Source organism: Brassica rapa, chromosome A01, assembly GCF_000309985.2.
Source record: "Brassica rapa cultivar Chiifu-401-42 chromosome A01, CAAS_Brap_v3.01, whole genome shotgun sequence".
NCBI classification, from domain to species: domain Eukaryota; kingdom Viridiplantae; phylum Streptophyta; class Magnoliopsida; order Brassicales; family Brassicaceae; genus Brassica; species Brassica rapa.
Window position 1 is genome coordinate 19,109,860 of NC_024795.2, and position 24,644 is coordinate 19,134,503.

Genomic DNA, 24,644 nt, shown 5'->3' on the forward strand with positions numbered 1-24,644 from the left:
CTAAGCTGTGTCTTGGGACTGTGGTTGTGGTGGTCGTGTTTGCTTATCTATCGCTACTCGATCGAGTGTGTGTTTAGGATTTTATTTTTCTTATTCTGCTTCTTGTTATCTATGTATTTCTGTCACAAATTAAAAACTTGGTAATAATATCTTAACATTTTTACCAAAAAAAAAAAAAAACAGTTAATGTGTTGGCAGATTATATTTCCACCTCACGTAGCTGAACAAAAGTGCCATTATTATATATACTAGAAATTTTACCGCGCTACGCGCAGTTTATTTATTTGTAATATATATATATATATATGTATATTTTAAATGTTAAATATAATTTAGAACACAATTTTATCAATAAATTATTTTTATTTTTGTGTTATATAATTAATTTGTTTCTGAAATAACTTTTTTTTTGAAATAACATTAATTTATATTTATATATATATATATATATATATTTAGATGCAAACATAATTAAAGTTTCTATTAATCTGTTAGTAATCATGTCTAACTATTTTGTAAAATTTCAAATATTATATATTTAATATTTTCTAATTTTCTATTATTTATGTATCATATATTTTTTTATACATCGTCTGCGTTAATATCAAACTATTATTTGAAGAATAGGTAAATAACCTTATTATATATATATATAGATATATATATTAAATGTGTATTTAATTTGAATATTTAAATATTTAAATTTTGGTGACCGATAAGAATGATTCGATAAATTATTGGAGCTGTAATACCGAGAAGAAAATTACTAATTTTCTAAAGTTTGTAAAAACATTTCTAATTCGACTTTATAATAGAATAGAAAATGAGTTTACTCTATATATATATAAAGTTTTTTTTGTTTATTGTTCTATTGTTTATTCTAAGTTAGAATATCATTGGAGTATAACCATATTATATTATAAGATATTTTATTTTGGAAAAAATAGAATAAATTATGGAAATACTATAAAGCTCACTCAAATAGATTGGTGATGTGCTAACCTAAATTGATCTTTACACAAACTTATTTGATATAACATTATAAAAAAAGATGGGAAAATCTTTGGTATATATGATATACTGGAGGTAACAATTTGTTTTTTTAACCAAGTCGCCTGGGTGTTTCCGCCAGGGGTTCGAATAGCATTGGTCCACCCATAGACGCTTTAAGTTGCAAGAAAACCGAGATTTCTATGGGTCTTGCGGGATTAATTTTTGGGTCTAGAAAACTTTTGGGATCTCCACGGTTATCAAAAAAAAAATGTAACCATGAAGATATCTTAACTGCTTTTTAGTTTAATCGCATTGTATATGATTATTTGTTTCAGTGGTACAAACCACAAGCCACAAAGTTCCATTAACTATTTAGGTTCAAATTTGATAACATCACATAGTGAACTAAGGTTAGGTCAAAATCATGATTCTAGTTTAGTAGTATAGATTGTACGTATATGGTTTACTAACGTAAAATATTTATATAAATTTTACCAATCATCTCATTATATCTGGAGATAATGCTTATGATATCTGCAGTCTTGCAAATAATAATTTTTATAGACTTATAAGCAACTATAACATTTTTCATATACTCAAGAACACAGTAAATAAATAGTTTACTATACCATTGATGGCACCCTTAAAATCAGGAAAACTATAATTATTTGGTCAGAAATTAGGATTAACTCCTCACTGATCATATTGTTATTTTTTTTTGTTTGCTCTGCGTTGAACATTTTATATGGTTTTAAATGTTTAGAGATTAGTACTCCTGACTACCATATTCTTTTTGGGAAAAATTCAAAATATTCGTTTTAAAATTGGTAAAATACATATACGCAATATATGCAATGAGTAATAAATTTTAAAGTTTGCCTTGTAGTTTTTCGTTTTCGTTCTCACAACATTTCTCTTTAGTGAGATATTTGGTAGTGTAGGTTGCACAATTGATAGGAAGCTAATGATTTTGAGATAGTGTGAACCAGCAAGAAGAACATGTCTTAGTAAGAAACTCCCGTTTGTTTGATATGAGCAGATTCTAAACTTCAAGAATAATATACCTGATGGTCATGTCTTTTTTCATTCAGTCCTTTACAACTAAAGAAAAAACACAATTAGAGTAATTTAAAAAGCGGTAAATCATAGCAAACATAAAAGTCTTCCATATATCAAAACTTATACAGCACGAAAAACCCAACACATATTCTCGTAAAGGAATACCTCAACTTCACAAGTCATTATTCATTACACCAAGAAAATGCAAAAACAGAAAGCTCCAAAAATAGTTTAGATTCTCTCGTGTCCTTGCTGCTGCAGTTAATGATTTCTGCTCCAGTTCCACTTCAAGGTAGCTAGGCAACGCACACTGCCTGCGAGGCTTCTCAAACCGTTTGTTCCTTGATGAACTTGTGTTAGAGGCAGAGATGAGCGCTTTCTTTGTTCCTTGCACCAATCATCTCAAGAACTTACATTCCATAGCTATAAACATCTGTCCTGTGAGTCAAACATATGATACATCACTGTCCTACCCTCTTCTCCTCGAGACTCAAATGTCCTCTCTCTCTCTCTCTCTCTCTGCGCACCCACAATACTCCAAGTATACACTAATCTCCGGCTTGTACGCGTTCACTCCACTCCAGTGCATGGCTACAGAGAACTTTTGGAATCAAAGAACGGGACCCTTCTCACCAGCTGACTCAGCTCAATAGTGTTGAAGTCATAACCCACAGCTTCAAAGCTAGCGTAGCTAAACCCATCTTCAATGGTCAAAGATGAAGAAAAATTGGAATCTCGAGCTTGGCAAGATTTTTCTCGGGACAAAGACCGCTTCCTAAATGAAAATGAAGGAATGTGCCTGGTAAAGGTCTGTATCCCTGTAGAATGAACTTGTCATGTTCAGTTACTCTTTTGCAACACCAACTTCAAATTACAAAGACAGTTAGATTGTTGAATGCGTCACAAATCTATTATATCTACATACCTCCCATCTTGAAGGTTCATATTTATTTGGATTCATGCCAATCTCAAGATCCAGGTGAACTTACATGAACCAAGTCATCACCTTCCAGCCTTTTGGTATGATGTATGCCTAATTACAGAAACATAGAAATGAATATACAAAAAGGGTTTAAAGATTGTTTGTTGTGTTCCATGTAGGCGATGAGCATAGACTGACCGTTCATTTGGCCATCCCTCTTTGCTTCCCGGAAGGCCTTAGATAGAATGTACCCAAAGTGTCTCATCAGAACCTTCATAAAAAGCCTCATTTTGTATTCAGTGAGAGAATATGTAACGAATCATACCTTTTTAAAAACACCATAAACTTGTTTTGCAATGAGGCACCTGTGATTGTTAGTCCATTTTACATGTCTCTTTTAAGAGTCAAATCCTGGTCCGGTGCTCAATTTTCAACAATAGCATCTTGTTCTCCCTGTGTAGAATGAAATCACTATTAAAGCTTGTAAAGTGAAATGGAAAAGGATTATAAAAACATATATTCTCATGTTACCTCTAACTTCTGGAGAATCTTAGGGTGTTCCTGCAGAGAAATGGAAGCCCAAATAATGGTGAGTCCAGAGGATTCATGGCCTGTACTAATAATATATATCAAAAAAGCATCGATAATTTTCTGTTTCTCTAGAGTTCTTCCATTCTCTTCTTTATTATCATTAGATTATCCAGCATGTCTTATTCATTGGAGTTCAGAGTAGCCAGCATAGATCTAAGACTTTAGGAGCATTTTACGAATCTGCTGAGAAAGTTATATATTTGGAGATTCAAAAAGGATCTTCATTGTTTTTTTTTTTTGAATATAAATTCCTGCCTGAAAAATTCAAAAAGCTTATTTAAAAAGATTGGAAATTTAATGGGAAAGTGAAAGTATAACATACAAATGAAAACTACGGCCAAAGAAAACAGAATTATGATTCTAAGCTCAATTAATCTCACAAAATTACTATTCTTCACAAGTCCAACAGGAGAAGAACAGATATGCAACAAAATAGGAGCCTTACCACCACATCATTAAACCAAATCGAGCAAAGACTTGCGTTACCTAAACCGAAACCAGGAAGCTAGGCTGTAAGAAAAGTGTTCCCAAAATAAATCCCTTACACATCTCCTGGTGTGAAAAAAAGAAGAAGAGAAAACTAAATCAGCATTGATAAAGAATAAATCAGTGGGAGCATCGCAAGAGCAATGGCAAACAACGGCTGCTAAGATCAACAGGGCAGTTTAATTGAAACTGACACTATTTTGGTTAATTGAATAAGGAATTACCAAACAAAGGCAAGATAGTGGGTCATGCCTTTAGTATTTGCTAAAGAACAAATAGCTTCATCCATGAAGACAAAAGTACCAGCAAGTGAACTTGCCTTTTGGTTTCATCGCTATAGTGTCAACTTCTTGAAATGAGGTTTTCGGGATTGAATGGAAGCAATTTAAGACAAAGTGGTTTATAAAGAAAGAGAAAGAGAAGAAGGTGAAACGAACTCATTAAGAAGTATTGAAGAACACCATTGATTGATAGCAGATGAGACTCAGCTCAGTAACGGAGATTTGATGAAGAGGAAAGTAGAAGACGAAGTCGAAGGATGATCTTGGGCCTTTAACATGTATAATGAACCCAGCAAAGAGAGTAATTTTTATTTTCTACAGAAATCAATATGACATGGCAGTTTGGACGATTTTTAGTGGATGAATTTTAAATCTGACGTGGACAGACTCTCCTTTCAGCATATCTCCCTTTTAGTATTGTTAGATTAGATATATATATATATATATATATATATATATATATATATATATATATATATATATATATATATATATTTTATAAAAATGTGCCATTCCTCATCTATAATCTTATTTATTTATTTAGAAATCTTATAAATATCTAAATTATTTCAACTAAATTTTCCATGTGTGTTCGGTAGTCGTCTATTTTTTTTTCTCTCTCTCTCTTGTAACCTTAAGTGGCTGTGGTTGGGTTTTTTTGTACAGGATAAACTATTTTATAATATTATTTTTTAAGTATTTTTTGTGGGAGTTAAATATATATCTTCAATGCTTTACAAACTTGTTTGGACCTTTTTCTGTCTTTTCTAAGAAAAGTCCAACTGAGAGAAAATTCATTCAAAAGATTACCCTACATGTCTACTGACCGAGTATATTTGGTCCAACCAGCGTATGATCGTACTCCACAAAAAAAGTCGAAAACGATTTTTTTTTAAATTAATATAGAGGTATCTATACTATTAAAGCAGTAGGGTTCTGCCCTTAGATTAACAATTTATTTTTATTTTTCTTTTAACATTTATTAACAATTTATTTATAACGGCATGCTATTATCATTTTTTTTTGACAACACGGCATGTCATTATCATTTAATTTTAATTTCAATAAATGTATTTAAGAAGGGGTTTTCATTAAAGTGTATTTTTTCTTTATTTATGTGACATTAGTATATATAATCATCAAAACAAAATTTATAATACATCAATTGTATAACAATGAAGATCAAATATCTCTCTTCCATGTTTATGTTTTGAAAATCAAACCAAAATTTTAACGTTGAAGACCAAGCTCCAAGCAAAATTCAAACCAATTTAGTATTAATTCAGATATTTCATATATGTCTATCAATATTTTTATTATTGACACTGATAATTTTGAATTCTATCAAATTTAAGAATATATTTATTAATTATTTAAAATTTATCTAAACAAAATGTTATGATACATCAAGTGTATAACAATGAAGATTAAATATCTCTCTTCCATGTTTATAACTTTCTTTTATAATTACAATATTAATGTTATGCAACTAGAGTTTTCTTGAATATAATAAATAAATAAAAATGGGAATACAAATGGGAAGTTTAATCCGAGATACACATTGTTGCTGTATCCGATTTCTTAAGAATCTTAAGATGATATATGTACATTAACTAATTAAATCTTTTTATTAATCTACCAAATATTCTTCGCATTATTATTCTAACCAAGCAAAAAAAAAGAATTAGGAGTAGGCGTTCGGGTACCCATTCGGGTTTGATCCTATGTCTATTTGGGTTTTGGGTTTTCATGATTAAAGATTTCAGTTAATTTATAAATTTCAGATTAGATTCGGTTTAGATCTTTTGGTAGTTGGTTTGGGTTTAGATAAACCATTTAAATTATTTTTAAAAATTAAAAGTTCATATATACTGTAAATTTCTCAAAATTTAAAAATAAAAATAATATATTATATGACTTTGAATAATGTATGCCAAAATACCTAAACTTAACATATAAATTGGTTTGGTATGAATATTTTGATAGATAATCGATAGATATTTCAAGTATTTTTGGTATTTTGAGTATTGTTTACCTATTTTAGACATTTACTTTTGAAAATTTTCAAATATCATGTATATTTGGGATACTTTTTATATATTAAATCTAAAATTAATCAATATATTGAAGTATATAAATTTATTTTGGATATTTTTAAGTAGTTAAAACACTTTGGTGTAGATCGGGTTTGGTTATATAAATACAAAATTTTTGAATCTATTCGGATATATAACCAATTTTGGTTTGATACTATTTTTCGGATTGGTTTCGGTTTGGTTCTTCAGATTCGAGTTTTTTTGTCCAACCCTAACCAAAATAGTCAAACTGAAACCAAATTTAAATACATAAATAATTGAACGGTTCTTATATCTTGTATTGAAAAAATCAAAACCAAAAATTAAACTAAAACCAAAAAAAAAACAAAATAGAATTGAAACGAGAATAATCTCTCGTTTTTAAAGCACAGATCAAAATCTAGTACTAGATTTATAGAAGAACCAACACTAATATTCAAATAGATTCTAAATAATAGACTCATATCCACTTGAACATATGATGGAATGCATCGGAATATTTTCGAATCTGAGTTATTTATCAACTAAAAAAGGCCATCTATCACATGGTTCATGAAAACGATTTTTCATATGGACTTTTGTACATTTCTGTAATTAGTCTGGCTGTTAAAATGTTTATATAACTTAGTTTTGTTAAGTTTAAATTCCTCAGTTATAAACAATTAAAATATTTAGAAATCAAGTATATATTTTGTTGTTAAAAATGTTGGAATGGTGTTACCCAAAAATTACATTATATCAAAGTTGGTCGAAGGAAAAAAAAAGGTTGGTCGAATGAAATTTTCTAATAATTTTAGAGGGTACATCAAATTCAGCGACTCCCATGGTATTAAAATATTCTTAAAATCGCGTCACTGAATATTAGATACAAGGGAACTGCAAAAAGAAAAAGAGAAAATTGTTTTTTAGAGCAAAAAATGATAATTATGTCTGTTTAGACTAATATATATTTTGTGTCATTTTTCTCTATAATACCCTTTTATAGTTGAAAATAAATTTAGTAAAGAGTTTTACAAATAAAAAAATTAGAAAAATAGTAACTATTGATAAAATACATATATGAACTTAGTGGTGTTTCTTTCAGTTCTAAAAATGTTTAAATCATAATTTTCATATTCTGTTCTAAATAAAGTAGAAATGACATTCTACGAATTAGCAAAACGAAATCCACTTTTTTATTGAATCTGCAATGTTTAGAATATGTCATCTACGTAATAAGAGTATTCTAAAAATATTTAGAATACACATTCCGCGCTTAACTTACCGATCTAAAATCTTTAGAAATCAAAATCTACACATTAATATAAATCTAAAACACGTATAAACCGACTTCTACAGATTTCTTGTAAAGCTAAAACATGTAGAAATCAAAATCTACACATTACTATAATTCTAAAAACCTGTAGAAACCGATTTCTACAGATTAGATGTATTCTACGGATAAGAAATCAGTTCCTAAAAATATGGAAACAAAATATTTGGGAATATTCACTTTCATATTTTGAAAATCGATTTAAAAAAAAAACTTAAAAAAACTTAAAAAAAACGTGGTAACCTTCTTCTCACGCCGTCTTCTATATTCCATTGATTGTTCACAAAATTTTCACAAAAAGTTCACATTATTTCAACCAAATCAGTGTGAAAATTGAGTGAGTTAAGAGTTTATGAACTTGAGACTTTGATTTTCTCCCCCTTTGTTCGTGAAGGAGATGAGAAATTTATGAGTTTCATCCCAAATAAATCGAGTTTAAAGAGTTGAAAGCGTGTTTGGTCGGTTCAAATCAAGTGGGAATCAAACCGGATATAACCGAAGAAAACCAAGAAATCGATTTGGAATACTTACCTAGGCACAGGATCGATCGGTCTATAATTCGAGATCAGTCTATCTGTATGAAATCGACCTTTGTCGATCGAGTGAAATAGACCATATCGATCAGTATATGCTCCGTGTTTTTTTGTTCCGCATAATGATCAGGATCGATCGATCCGTTCGACCTTGTAATTTCAGATCGATCGATCCCGCTTGATCGAACCCATTATTTAAAATTACAATTTTAAGGGCATTATTGTCATTTTGAAAATAATTAACTTAATGAGATATAAAGTATATGAGATTAGTCTAAAGTGATATAGTTATCATTTTTTTGTTTTATAAAAAAACAATTTTCCCAAAAAAGGGAAATGAAGTGAATATGCATGGGTTCTTTTTAAAAAATGTTTGGGTTCATGGACGGATGTATAGTTAATTCATTAAAACCATAAACTTGGGGCCGGAAAGATAGGCCCAAGGGAAGTCCATTACACAGATAAACATACGAACATAAAATACACAAAAGAAAAGACTATCCACACAAACCAAACGTGTAGAGCTACTAAAGCTATATACACAACAACAACAACAACGAAGAGAAGGTTAAAAAGAAACCTGGTAACTGTGTATAAAAAACCAATAAAATACTAAACGAAAACCAACGAAAAAGCAGAAAAAAAAGACTAAACCGCATGATCGGTTATTTCTTTGTACTGTCTCAGTGACTCCATCCTCTGCAACTTCATATCCTCATTAAACTTTTTAATAAATGCCTCAACTCGCCGATTCAACTCGTCCTGACTCAGTGACGGCTCCTTCCTCACCTGAGACTGGTAATGGTTAGTCATGTCCCTAAACGTCTCCGATTTCCTGTAAACCGGATTCGCCTCGCCGGAATTTCCACGGCTAAACGTGTCCGATCTCCGGTATAGCTGTCTGGGCAACGTCGTTGACTTACCTTCCGTTATCATCTTCCAAGTATTCTCCAGTGTATCGTTATGCACTCTCAACACCCCTCTTCTTCCACCTTGAAAAAACACAATGTATTTTGTATCTTATATATCTTATATATTAAGAGAGAAGTCACAACTTTAATTCATGTGTGATTTTTTTTTTAAAATAGACCTAATGGACCTATTACTAGAAAATCATGTTACATTTATCATATTAATTGTTTTGTCATTTATTTTCAAATTAATATCACCTAAAATCTCACATTACCAACTCATCTTTTATTAATCGTGATGATTTCTCTTTACTATATAAAAAATCAATGACATGCGTCTCATAGACCAGATTTATTATAAAAGACCATACATTTTCTGTTACTAAGGGTATATATTAGTTCATAAATTTATGATAGTCTTACTTCATGTGTCTCTGTCGTTTTCATTAAATACTTAATCGTGTACTATATTTAACCATATACATATAAACGTATCTCATGGCCATAACTTCTATGACAATGCTTGACCAAACTAACTTTGTTACTAACAGCGTTTTATTTTTAGTAAACATTCTTCAGTGATATTTGAGTTACGATGCTCTTTGAATTTATTGTTGCACTTGTGTTAGCCTTATTTGAGTTATTGTTCTCTTTGTATTATATGATCTTTAATTTTTATATACTGAAACACATACATCATTTGGAGAAGATGAAGTTAGTTGTATTCAAAATAATAAAACTTCAAATACGGGTATATTCATTTAACAACAACATTATTTGTTGTTTGTTACAAAAATCATATATAAATGGTATAATCCTATAATTCTATTACTGTAACATTATTGGAAAACTACCAGCATAATATCAAGGAAAAATATATTCCAATATTAAATAATATAATTCAAAAAGTTACTAAATTCAAATTACGGGTATATTATTTGCCCGCAGCTATATTGGTCGTAGATTTAAAAATTTCACTAAACTTAAATTGATGGAGTCCACTGGTAGTTACTAGAAAATAGTTTCATCTCACCATGAATTTCTACGTATATTATATCATGAATTTTGTTTTTAATTTAACATATTAAAAACAGATATCAGTGTTTTTCGTTTAATGTTCAATAGTAATAATATTCAAATATTAGTGTAGATGAATATTTTAATATGTTCATAAATACAAATAAAATTACTAAATAATAAAATATTTATTTATATTACTTATAATTTTAATTAAAAAATTATAGGTAGTATTCTATTTCAATAAAAGAATATAAATACAAATAATATTCAAATTTGTTGAACTTTGCATATATTAGTGAGAAAATCTAATAAGATAAATATATAAGTCACAATTACATGTAATAGTTCGAAAAAATTAATTGAATAGACAAACATGCACACTATAAAATTATTGTATCTAAAAAAGTATATAAACTTTAAATATATGATTAATTAATAAAAAAAATATACCAATAATAATATAAAAACAGATGTATATGTTTATAAGGTGAAAATAAACACTCGCACGGTTGTGCGGGTCGAAATATAGTTTTATTTAAAAACGATGTATAATTTTCTATTGGGCCCTCCGAAACTTCCTTTTCAAACCACCGACGCCAAATTTGAATTTTCAAAAACAATTTAAAATCTACCTAACCGTTTGTTAACATAACTGTCATCATCTTCTTCCTCTGTTTTCTTTTTCTTTTAATGAACTTGATAAGTATCAAATTCAAAATTAAATTTGAAAAGAATAAGGATCGTACCTCTTGTACTAGCTTTCACCGACTCCCGGTGGTCAAATCTTGAATCCTTGGGAGGGAGATTTTCCGATTCAGTCATCCTTAATGGCACATGACTCCGATTTGAATTCGCCGACGCCATCATGACATCCTCATCTCCACCAGATCCAACCAAATCGAAATTTTCCACCATAATCAAGTTCTTAAGCTCCGATTCATCTTCCACCATCGCCACTGCATCTATTATCTTCTCTTCCTTGGCGGCTACAAAACTGAATTGCGCATCCGGATCCAAATCCTTCACCTCCAGCATCCGCGGAGAAGCTGATTCATCGCCTTCCTGTTCATGGTGGCTAGAGTTCCGGTAATACTTCGAAGAAGCAACGATAGTGATGATGATTCCGTTTGTGAGGACGTAGAGATACGGCGGTTTCAGCCACGAAAGCAAAGAGCTCCACAGGACCGGAGCTTGCGACACGGAGAAGTCAACAGCCATCATATCGGAACATAGACCTTGAGCAACAGTCCGACGGAAGCGACGCCGCTCGAGATTAGCACCGCCTTGAGAGTCATCAGCCACGAAACCATTTTCTCTTCTCTCTCTCTCTGTCACGATTGTGGGGATATGTGTTACAACTTACAAGCTCAGGATTATGTTGTGATTTATATAGGGAGGGAAATTATGTGAAGTAGCCTCTGATTTGATATCTGCCGTTAGATCTACGCTTTGATTAAATGGACGGTTAGAATTAATGAAAAACGATTGCAATTTTGGTGCTGTGGTTAACACAGGAATTTTAATTTACATTATCATGATAGTTAAGGATGACCATAAAATTAATACTATCTCTTACATGTTTAGATATGTGTAATAAATACTGATGTATGATCGATCACTCCCGGTTGAAAGTTACTTGTGGAATTTGTAAATTTATTCTAATGTTAAAATGTCGGTATGATGATTATATAGATAGATGACAATATGTTACAAGTTACAAATTTAATATAAACTAGGTTAAGATCCGCGCCTTGCGCGGGATGAACAATATATATATAAATTATTTTATATATTATATGTTTAAAACATATTATGAAATAATAAATATATATTGAATAATTAAAAAGTCATTATTTACTACTTATATAATTAAATTGGTGCGAACATATAAATAAATTTTATAAATCGAAAAAATATTTTTTCTACTTGATATGATATATAATTAAATTTAAATGATAGTAACATATATATAGTGTATTTTAATATTAATATTTATTAGATGATGTTTTTTGCTCATATTTGTTTTTTTATCATTTGTATATGTTATAGCAAAAAGTCTAAATTAGTGATAACAAAATTTTTACTGTGAGATTAATGGTTTAAGTAATTTATAATATTTTAAGAAATTAAGCAGTCAATATTTTTTCAAAATTTTTATCAAAAAAATGTTCAAAGTAATTTCAAAATTAAGATATTTATGTATTTTTATATGGCATATAATTTAATTTAAAATGATACATATATTTATATATCTTTTATTTTTGATACTTATTAAATGAGACTTTCAACTTATATTATTTTTTAATTATTTGTATCATGCCATAACAAAAGTTTTAAATCATAGATCACAAAATTTGAATGTAAAACTTTTAACAGTTTTAGTAATTTATACTTGTTTTTAAAAATTCAAAATATAATATATAAATAATTTTTAAAATTTTTTATTATATGGTTACTATGATTGTTTAATTTATTTTAATAGCTTAAAATTAAACAAATATAATTATAATACACACTTATTTTTATCAAATATTTATTATTCAAAATTATTAATTGTCATATACAATTTAGCCACATTAGTCAATTCCGTAATCTTATTTAAGGAAATAATGAAGCACATTAATAATGTATTTATTATGGTTTAATAAAAATCTTATTATATATTTAGATGGACCAACCTATTTCTCTAACGATTCTAAGATTCATTCTAGTTATCACACGTGGCTACAAAAAATGTTACAATGCTTCTCAAATAATATATAGGGGATATATATCCACTACAAAAGAAGGATTGTTTATACATGAATGAAATAGCTGCGAAATTCAATCAAGAATTCTAGATTAAAGTTTTTTGATTAAATATCTAAAATATATGCATCACTGACATTACAATTATTGTGTGTACATTGTTTGTATAATATTTGTATTTAAAAAAAAAATAGAAAGAATTTTCAGTTTTTATAATCCACACGCAATCCGGAAGATGTCATTTGATGATAAGTGTTTTAAAAATTGTATACAATTATAAAATAGTTATTCGATCCATTTATATATATTTTTCAGTATTTTTTAAAAAAATAAGGTACAAAATTTATTATTTCATTTTATTTTAGCACAAAATATCAGTATATACATCCAAAAACTTGAGAGGAGATAAAACATACATAATATTTTAATCAATATAATACATATTAAATTTTTATTATTTTAATAGGTATAAAAGTTTCGACATAGCTTTAAGCACGTTTACATTTTTAAAATGATTGATTAATATACATGGTAAGACATAGTAAATCTATTAAATAGAATTCTAATCACAAACCAAATTAAAAATCAATACTGAATTATGTAAAATATCACTTTATAGAACATATCAAATGGAAAGGAAGCAAGACAAAAACCTCTCTCTTATCTCTTCATTATCTTTTAGAGAAAGGTTTTGGTTTCGTCTGTTGATCTTCTCCGGCTTCCTTTGGCCAGCGATGAAGATCCAGTTCTGGCATCTGGTGACTCCCTTAGCACAGTTGGCCGGCTTTTGGCTCCGGTTGTTTGCGTCTTACTTAGGCGGAGCAATCCAGCTTCTGGCTCCGGCGGAGCATCTTCTTCTCCGATGACCGCTGGCTTCGATTCTGACGACCTTCTTCTCCGGTGGAATCGTTGGCGTACCTCCGGGGTTTTTCCCGAATTTTGTTCCCGTTTTGCTGGCCTTCGCAGGACGATCTTCGGTTGGATTTCTTCGATCGAGTTTCCTCTGTTGTTTAGAGGTCCGATGTTAATGGCTAAGGCGTTTCGGCGACTGCTCTCTCAATTTCTATCATCGTTCCCGTTGATCTCTTTGATTGGGTTCTTGTTCTGGTTTGTTTCCGGTGGAACACACGATTGGAGGTTATCGGAGATGTTCTTTTCGGTGAAGTCGTCTGATGGTGGTGTGGTTCTTAATTGACTAAAGTCGTCCGACGGTCTCTTCTTCTGCGGCGTCCTGTTTCCGGTGTGTTCTGGTGGCCGTCTGTAAAGATGGTGGCTGCTTTGTGTGACATGTGTGTTTTCTTTGTTCTACGTGTTGATCCACTTTCGTTTATCAGTTTCGCGTGATGGTACGTGGAAAGGCGTCTTCTTTTAGTTTTTTGATTGGGCCGTATTTGGTCTTTTTGTTGTTGTTGTCCATCGGTTGGACTTTTACTGTAATGTTTCTTACCTTTTTTATGGACTTTTGTTTTGCTGTTTAATATTACTAGATTTTTTAACCGCGCTACGCGCGGATAAGATATTATATGTATTTCACAATTCTAAAAAATAATGTATAATATTGTATTATATTATTTAAAGAATAAAAAATAAGACTACATAACATAAATATATTTTTTATTTTTTCTTTGTGAAAATCATTATGTTGTTTGATTGTTGTACTTAATTCACATATTTGCATAGATATTTGTGATAGATGAATAACTATATTTTTATTATCAGTAAATAATATATATTTATCATATAATATAAGAAAAATGAAATTATTTACTTTTTAACAAACTTGTCTCATGTTGGGGACTCGGTTATAGACATATCATATTCGAATGAAACATTTTTACACTTATCAATCTTCTTAACAATTAAGAAACAAATCTGAATATCAAAACAATATCTCATACGATCTCTTTGTGGAATAACTGCTCTGAAGAAATTGAATTTATGCATCAAAAAAGACTGGAAATGGATGTGCATATGTGTTATCTAAGTCAGCTTTAAAAAAAACTATTTATAGTTCATATATCATTTATGTCCATCCTATTTTTTTGTCCATCATTTCTTAAACATCTTGAAATAAGTAATGCTAATTAATAATAAACTTTTTGCTCACAAAATAAAAATCAAATTTGTTTAATTATCGCTTAATTTGTCTAACTGATATATGTATTTCTCAATTCTAAAAAAATAATGTATAATATTGTATTACATTATTTAAAGAATATAAAATATGACTACATAACATAAATATACTTTTTAAATTTTCTTTATGAAAATCATTATGTTGTTTGATTGTTGTACTTGATTCACATATTTGCATAGATATTTGTGATAGAAGAATAACTATATTTTTATTATCAGTAAATAATATATATTGATTATATAATATAAGAAAAATAAAATTATTTACTTTTTAAACAAACTTGTTTCATGTTGGGGACTCGGTTATAGACATATCATATTCGAAGGAGACATTTTTACAGTTATCAATCTTCTTAACATTGAAAAAACAAATCTACATATCAAAACAATATCTCATATGATCTACTTGTGGAATAACTACTCTGAAGAAATTGAATTTAGGCATCAAAAAGGACTGGAAATGGATATGCATATATGTTATCTAAGTCTGCTTCACAAAGTACTATTCATAGTTCATATATCATTAATGTCCATCCTATTTTTTTGTCCACCATTTCTTAAACATCTTGAAATAACTGATGCTAATTAATAATAAACTTTTGCTGGAAAAAAAATCAAATTTGTCTTATTATCACTTAAATATTTTATTAATATGGTCTAAGAAGTTTTTAAGTGATATCATAGTTTAATTTATTAGTTTTTTTGTTACTTTTTAGAGGTTTTTGTATTTAAGATTTTTTTTCATATTAAACTTCTATTTCTTTCACATAATTGATATATATATATCATAAAAATTACCATCAAATCAGTTTTACTTATTTATTATTTTGTTTGAACGAAAATACACTTTTTAAATAATTTAATTTAAAATAAAATTATATATTAATTTGCTGTATTTTAACAATTTCATTGATTTAATTAATTTGCTTTGGTGGATAACTTAAAAAGTTTTCATATGAATCTGGGAAAGCAAGCTTATGTTGTTATATTATATTTATTTTGTGTATATAGAATCTATATATAATGTTAGTTTAATAAAGAAAGAACATTATTTTTTTTGTAACTTCAAAAAGATACATTATTATAATTTTAAATGAATCAAAATTGAATAAAATGGTAATTAAATATTTGTAAATCTAATTGTTTAGTTGGATTCTCATGAAAAAAAAATCGATTGGTTAAACAAATGTTTTAAAAAAATTTGTGGTATTTTTTTGTCTATAAATTATAAAATTTATTGAATTAATATATTTAATTATTGCATCCTTAAATAATATTTTATTAAGACATTAGAAAAATATGTTTGAGTTGTTTTGTCAAATTGTACAAAAATCTATGCTTTTTCATATTTGTAACTTCAAAAAGATACATTATGACAATTTGAAATTAATCAAAATTGAATAAAATGGTAATTAAATATTTGTAAATCTAATTATTTTTTTTATCTTGTTTAGTTGGATTCTCATGAAAAAAATCGATAGGTTAAACAAATGTTTCAAAATTTGTTGTGTTATTGTTTTGTCTATAAATTACAAAATTTATTGAATTAATATATTTAATTATTACACCCTTAAATAATATTTTATTAAGACATTAGAGAAATATATTTTAATTGTTTCCTATGCTTTTTCATATTTGTCACGAAAATTTATATGTTAAACTTACTTTTACAAAATTCTTAACTTTGTCACGAAAACAAAAATCTATGCTTTTTCATATTTGTCAACGTTCTCACACTTTCTAAGAATATATTAGCTTAGTCACTTACTTATTTTTTTTTTTTACAAAACAAAGTATCGGAGTCTTGAAAGTTGAATTTATATTATTGTAAATGTACATAAGAGTTTGTGATTATATACTTAGTGGTTCTTGTATATGTGGCCAAGAATGTTTCAATGGCTTAGTGGTAACTGTCCTATATATATATCATACTAACCCGGGTTCGATTCTCACATTCGCATTGTTTTTTTTATTTTTTACGAAAAGTAAATGAGATGACATGGCAATTTCGGGTTCTCTGATTGGTTGATTTTTCTATCCTATGTGGACATCCTCTCCATGGCTTATATCCCCCTTTTAGTATAGTATATATAATACAGTTGACAAAAAAAAAAGAATATATCAAATAGTTCATCTAAACTTTTCAAATAATATTAGTAGAGATAAATTTGCGGCCGTGCGAATTCTGCTCTAGTTTTATTAAATATCTTGCTTTCTTAGATCTCAAGCAACGACCATTTGATATACCAACACCAAATCATATATTTAATTCGTTCAATACGCAACTCAATAAGCTTTTCGACTGTGAATCAGTTGTTCTTGCATCGGTATAATATAAGTTGTCAATTTTTGAGAATACCTATTGATTATCAATAGGGTATATTCCTAAGGACGTTCCAGCGTTAGTGATGTATAACCACTAACGAGATTAGTCTAGAGACCAGTGAAGTGGTGTATATTAATGACATGAGTGTGCGGCCAAATTAAATAGTGGTACTACTTACTACATACAGTATAAAATTAAACAATGCATTTTTTTATTGTAGTGTTGAAGGGACAAGAGTCTTGACGCGGAAAAAGCTCAAATATAGCTTATGGACTAAGCATGTTGATGTCATAGTTTTCCATATTATTTTGACCCAAAAAATTTGTTTCTCAATGGAAGTGGTAAGATATCACTTTTTCTAATAGATATCTTAAAATAAATAAGTATAAAACAAGATTTGATTTCGAAACTGCCGTATACTTCCTTCGTTCCAAAAAGATTCATTTTTTTAGAAAAAAAAAATTAATTCAAAAAATACAATGTTTTACATTTTCAATGCATAAAATAAATGCTAATTGTAAACTTCGAAAAACATAATTGTGTTTATTAAAATTTTATTGGTCAAAAGTTGTGGGAAATAGTTGATATCGGAAAAAATGCAGTGGTAACTAAAATCTGATATATTATTTTTAATAAGTGTGAAAAATCTAAAATATATATCTTTCTAAAACAGAGGGAGTATGTTTTAAAATAAATAAACACCACAATTTTAGGCTTAAAGATAGCTAAATTATTTAATATTAATTTTCCAAATATAAAAGGTTGTGTATTTGTTGTCCGCTGAGAAAATAAGACAATTGACATTTTGCAAATTCTAAAATATAAAAACATAAAACTAATATATATTCCCTATATGTTAATCCTGAAACATTACGACATGTTTTCGTTTTCGTAGCTACGTTTCATTACCAAGATGGTTCTTAGAATTTTTGGAAAACCAAGTTGGTTCATATAAATATATACTATGTTTTTATTAAACTAACTATCAAATTAATTAGTAGTGTACAAAATAATATTTTTGTATTTCCTTAAGCAAAAACTACAAAATTACCTAATATGATTAACATATATATGACAATTAATGATTATGAATAATACATATTTAATAACAATTTTTGTATCTTCTGTTTTTTTTTGTTTAATTTATATTATTAAAATAAATTAAGCAATCACATTAAGCATATAATAAAAAATAGATTTTTTGTTATATATTATATTTTTAATTTTTAAAAACTACTGTAAATTATTAAAAATAGTAAAAGTCCCACATTAAAATTTTTGTGATCAATGGTTTAACTTTTTTTTTTGTTCAGGCAAGATACAAATATATTGTAGGGGTGGGCGTTCGGATATCCGTTCGGGTATGTATCGGATATTTGGGAATTTTGGATATTTCAATATAAAGGAATAGAACCCATTCGGGTATTTCTACACTTCGTGTCGGGTTCGAGTATTTTATTTTCGGGCTTAGATATTTTGGGTCGGGTTTGGATATTTAATTTTTGAAGAAAAAAAATAAATTATTCATTGTTAAGTTTTTTTTGTATTTAAAATATACTTTTAACTTAACTGGTTTTCTATTTTTAAAAGATTAAACTATTAATAGGTTTGGAGATAAAACTTTAAAATAGAAAAACACTTATTTAGTTGTTATTTTGAAATTTTAAATGCAACTTTTGTTAATGCAAATAACAAGATCTTGATACTATTTTAAGTGAGTAGCAAATGATTTTGTCCGTAATTATATGTATATTATCTAATTTTGAGCAATGTTCATCATTAATATAAATATTTAGAAAAAAAGAGAGAAGTAAACTATAAATATAGGGCTACATATACTTGTGTTTGGTTATCTTCGGATATTCATTCGGGTTTGGATATTATCTGTTCGGGTTCAGATATTACCCGTTTGGGTTGTATATCCATTCTCTCCAAATTCAATAACCGTTCGGGTATTTTACTACTTCGGTTTGAATTTTCGGATAGGATTCAAATACAGGCTCATGTATCGGATAAAATATCCAGTCCTAATAAATCGTATGAATATAAAGTCTCAGTAATAGATTTCATACATATATATATATATATATATTATTTGAAATAAATCATATACTCTATAAAATATATAAATATGTTAATTCAAAATTTGTAGTGAAACAATATTGAGATCTTAATATTTAAATTTTAAAATTTGCATTGAAAAATCTCATATTAAAAGTTTTGTGATTAAGGGTTTAAATTTTTGTTACAACAGATATACAAATGTTAAAAAATCATATGAGTAGGAAATGTCAATAATAAATATTTCTATTAAAACATATTATATATATATGTCAATATCAGTAAAGTTTAATTTATACCATATAAAGTAAATAAAATGATTGTTTTGATTTATTTACGAAAAATGTGATTGTAAATTTATAAAAGGTATTGATTTTGATTTATGTGCTTACTTTAATGTATATACTTTTATATATACAAATTATTTTTAAAATAGATGGTTTCTTATATCTTATTTGATCCTGACAATCTAGAAACACACTTCTTCAAATTGAAGTGATTTTTTGTATTAGAAGCACTATATATATTATTTCATTCAGATTAAATTATTTAGTCTTGATTTTTATCCCTAAAAAGCTTTTAATGATTTATCATGAATCACCTCCTTTTGAATTTGTTCGAAGAATGAGAGATTTGATCATTCGTCTAATATTTGTTTCTCCCTAATACCCTATCTACCTATTATAATTGTAAGAATGAGAGATTTAAACTATTTATTATAAGTTTTTTGGTTTATCATTTAATACATCAAATAGTTTTTAGTTTATACATAGTTTACATATACTAGAATTGTAAAGTATTATATATTATATATATATATATACTTTTAAGTAACTAAACCTCAAAAGTGTAGGCTAATAAAATAAGTAATTTGTTTTATTGTTCTAGAATTAGATGATTTTTAGACTGAACTGGTGAATATATACTAGACGGACATTTATATTTTGAGTCTGCACTTATATTTTATAACAGATTGATATACTAGATTTGAACATTAGCATGTTAATAGAGTTTGCCCGTGATTTTTTTTTAAAAAATTTTGAATTTTAGATATGTATCTGAAGTGGAACTAATTTTTACAGATATCCATCTTTTTAAATTGACACTTATGTAATTTATCGAATTCATAGAAGAAGTTGAAAAAAATTAAACTCATATCAATAAAACAAAGACGAAGACGTAAGCACAATTTTATAGAGGTATATAAGAAACTTAAGATACAAATTATTTGTAATTCATGAATGATATAAATTAGCGAATAATTGAAGAAATGTGTAGAGAGATATGAAGCTTGCCAAAAAAAAAGATATGAAGCTTGCATGTTACCGCGGTAACATATGGGACCGTTATACGAGGAAAATTCCTTCTCCGTTTGGGTCAGCAGTGAAGCCTCACACCGCTCGTGCCCAGCTGTATTGCTCAGTGACCCAACTCCAAAGTTTTACTTCGCAACTGGCGCCACAACTTCCACCATCTTACTGATTTTTTTTTCCGTCAAAGGTTTTTAATATTTGAAAGAAACGGGCCAAGCCCAGTACAATATATTAACAGAAGCCCAACAACTATTAGGACACCCTATTTTCTCAAATGGGCTAAAACCTACGGCCCACTTCGAGAAAACCCTAGAGAACGAGCGGAAATGAATTCGGCCGCCTCTCTAATCCCACTTTTGGCCGCTTGTACACGTGTTGCCATCCTCATCCGCGAGGGAACACGTGTCACCAGGTCAGCGCAATACCACCGCGTCTCGTCGTCGCCGGAGATCCAACCTTCGGATCACACGGCCAAACCGGAGCTCCATCGCTCCGTTCCTCTTTACCTTCAACCAACTTTGGGCCTCTCAAACTGGAGAGGCTCAATCGCCGTAGCGAGAGCTCCTCCATCATCATTAACCGCCGAGACCCGCCAGAGGAATCGCATGCATCCTCACTCTTTCCGCCGGAGTTCTTCCATCTCCTCCGACGAACACACCATCAAACAGAAACAACCAGAACTAAAGCCAGACCGAAGAAAAAAGAAATAAACTAAACCCTGGAGATTAGGAGCCACAAGCCGGCGACGCAAGGTTGAAGAAGCCTTCACCCCCCGGAGACTATATCCAATGACAGCGGAACTGAAGGAGCTTCCCCGCCACGAAGACAAAAGACCGGCGGCGACGGATCTGCGATAGCCTCCGCCTCCCGGAGATATTATTCCGAACACTAAAGTCTTCTCCGCGTCATCTTTTCAGCCACCGCGTTGTTACTCTGGTCCGCCACCAACCATCTTACTGATTATCTACGCACTTTTTGTTTTTATAATAATGTTTAACCAGTCAGTGTCATTGTCTCATTGCGTACAAAAATACGTATTTCTATGTTATTTTCTCTTATGAACAAGTAGAAAATAACGGAAATCATTATTTATAGTTATGTAGGTTTATGTTCTTAATAGATTAAAAGTCTTTTTATATTTCTAATTCAAACTTTCACTTCAGCTCTTAAATGCGCTATACCATCAGCTCGATAAGGCACGTGGTCCTGATCCTGAAAACATCATTATCGGAATATTGTGTTGAAGAAAAAAAAAAGATATAATCAAGTCTGTTAATAATGTTTAGGAGTTCTTTTATATATTTGAAAGGGACTATCTTATTGAAACGAAAATTGTAAAGTCTAAACGCGTGAAGTGCCCACTAAATTTCTTTTTTCCTTTAGTTTTATTGATCACTACAAACTTGAGAAGATAACTTATTTTCATTTTCACCATTATAAAAGGATAAACTTATTGGTCGGTCTACTAAATCACATTGACGTACGTAGGGCTTTTGTATGTGTGTATGTTTTCCGTCAACATATATATATATTGCTTATTTATGTAATTTTTATCCCTTTTTCATTAATAAAATATAATATTATAAGAATACTGAAATGACAATGGCAAAACAACACTGGAATCACAAAATGGTTACGGAAATAACCAAGTGTGTAAAACAAATTTAAAATGGACTTAACATTAAATATTTCCTGATACAAAATTTTGTTCTGCAAGTTTTTTTGCGAAGTATAAATAGAAAACTGAAATATGAAAATTTTGTTTTATTTAGGATTTCCGTGGAATTATTTTTAAATATGAACGTATATACGCTATTCATTTTTTAAAGCTATAGTGTTAAAAAAAAAGCTACACGCCATCTTTCTATAAATGAATTATTCATTGGCTAATATATTATCACCGCTCTATAATACTATACAATTAGGTAATAACCCGCACTTTGTGTATGACGTGATAATTAATTTTGTTATTCTTTTAATAAAAAGACATTAAATGTATTTAATCTGAATATTAGTTCGGTTTTAGGTTGGTTTTATTTAGTTTTTAATCTCCTAAAATATAGCTATAATTCATATCAATATTTATTTTGGTTTGTTCGGTTCAAATTGTTGATGTTTTTGGTTTTTTGCTGATAGCCAAAAATTATTATTATTTGTTAGATTTCAGGTTATATGAATTTTAGATAGTCTTGATGCCGATTCAATGGTTTCAAATTATAGTTTCTAAAAATATAATAGTTAAAGAAAAGGAAAAAAAATTATTAAGGCAAATCATTTCACTACAATTTGGTCAACAGTAAAAGAAACATTAAAAAAAATATTTCAACTTCCAAGAGAATTAGATACTCCACTTGTGGTGAATATTTAGTTATATAGGTGTTCATGTGAATGTTCATATATATGTGTAGTAAAGTATAAAAGTGGTTGGTAAAATATATAAAGATACTGTTAATATTAAATGAAATTTTTATTCAAAATAACACATGAAAAAAAAAATCTTAAAATAAAATTAATTAAAATTAAAATAAATCAAGACATTAGTGAATTTTCTTTCATATAAAGAAAATGAAATTGTATATGTAAATAGAAGTGGACACGGATCAAATATCTGGTATTTGGAAGTATTTATGTCGATTTGATCCGTAGCCACCCGGATATACGATATCGATATCCGAAAATTTTAGAATTTTCACGGATATCCGATTTGAACCAAAATTAAATTTTAAAAATAAATAAAAAATCAAAAAAATAATATAAAATAATAATATTTCATTACAAAAATATATTGTTATGAAAATTTTAAACTCCAATACCTAATATAATAAATTTAATACATAAAAATACTGTAAAAATTATATAAACTATAATATATATATATAACTTATCTATATATAATTCTTTAAATATATGTATATATATATGCATATAACGGATAGAATCATATATAGGTTCCTAAACATATTAGTATTTTTATTTGCTTTTTTTTTACATATATTGCGTTTTAGTATTTGACTTTTTTCGTAGTGTTACGGATATCCGGATTTTTTGGTTCTAATCAAAATGGATAACGAATCAAATAAAAAATTTATGAATATTTTGCTAAGCCTATCCGTAAATAATAAAAATAATATATATATAACTGGACTTTCGATTCATTATCTGTTTTGATTCGAATAAAAAAATCTGGATAGTATGAGTTTTATTGGAACCTTACATGTGAGTTTTATATTTAAAAACAAAACGTAAAGTACATAGTGTGAACATATTTATATAGAATTTGACTGAAAAACTCTATACACGTGACATCTCAGCGTGCTCATTCTCAAATCGCTGTGAGGCTGTCGCGTGTCTATTATAGTAATGTATACATCGATCAGGGCCGTGCCTGATACCAAGCCCATCAAGCATTGGCTTTGGGGCCAACAAGAGAATATTTATTTTAGGGGCCAAAAATAAATGAAGTTTCTCTCTAGTTCTGGTGGTAAGAGCTAGATATATAACAGTGAGAGGTTATGGGTTCGAATAACATGGGAACACCTTTTAATATTTTCATGTTTTATTAAGATTATGGGCCAAAAAATTTTTTTTTGCTTCTGGGCCCGAAATTGTCAGGCCCGGCCCTGACATCGATATTAAGTTTCCAAAGATATTTTCTAGCTCATTCTTCTTCAGTGGAAGACAAATTCTCTATAACATGTAGTCGTAATGGTTAATTAAGATATATAGCCATTTGAGATAAAATGCGACACAAGTAACTACCAAACGAAGGAGTTTTTGTTAGCAACGTCTCAGTAGAGCAACTCTCGTAAACCATAATTATTTAGGATGATATGAATGATCTACATGTATATGTATTTGTATGCCCGCTGAGCTTATA

At 28.8% G+C, this 24,644-nt stretch overlaps 1 protein-coding gene across 1 annotated transcript; it reads right to left on the minus strand.

Annotated features, from left to right (window-relative positions):
* Positions 1-66: 66 nt before the first annotated feature.
* On the minus strand, positions 67-12,027 carry LOC103830530. The gene is given in 3 exon segments (XM_009106334.3): positions 67-9,244; positions 10,930-11,398; positions 11,401-12,027. Coding segments are annotated over 3 exon segments (906 nt in total). The 5' UTR covers positions 11,494-12,027; the 3' UTR covers positions 67-8,900.
* Positions 12,028-24,644: the final 12,617 nt, after the last annotated feature.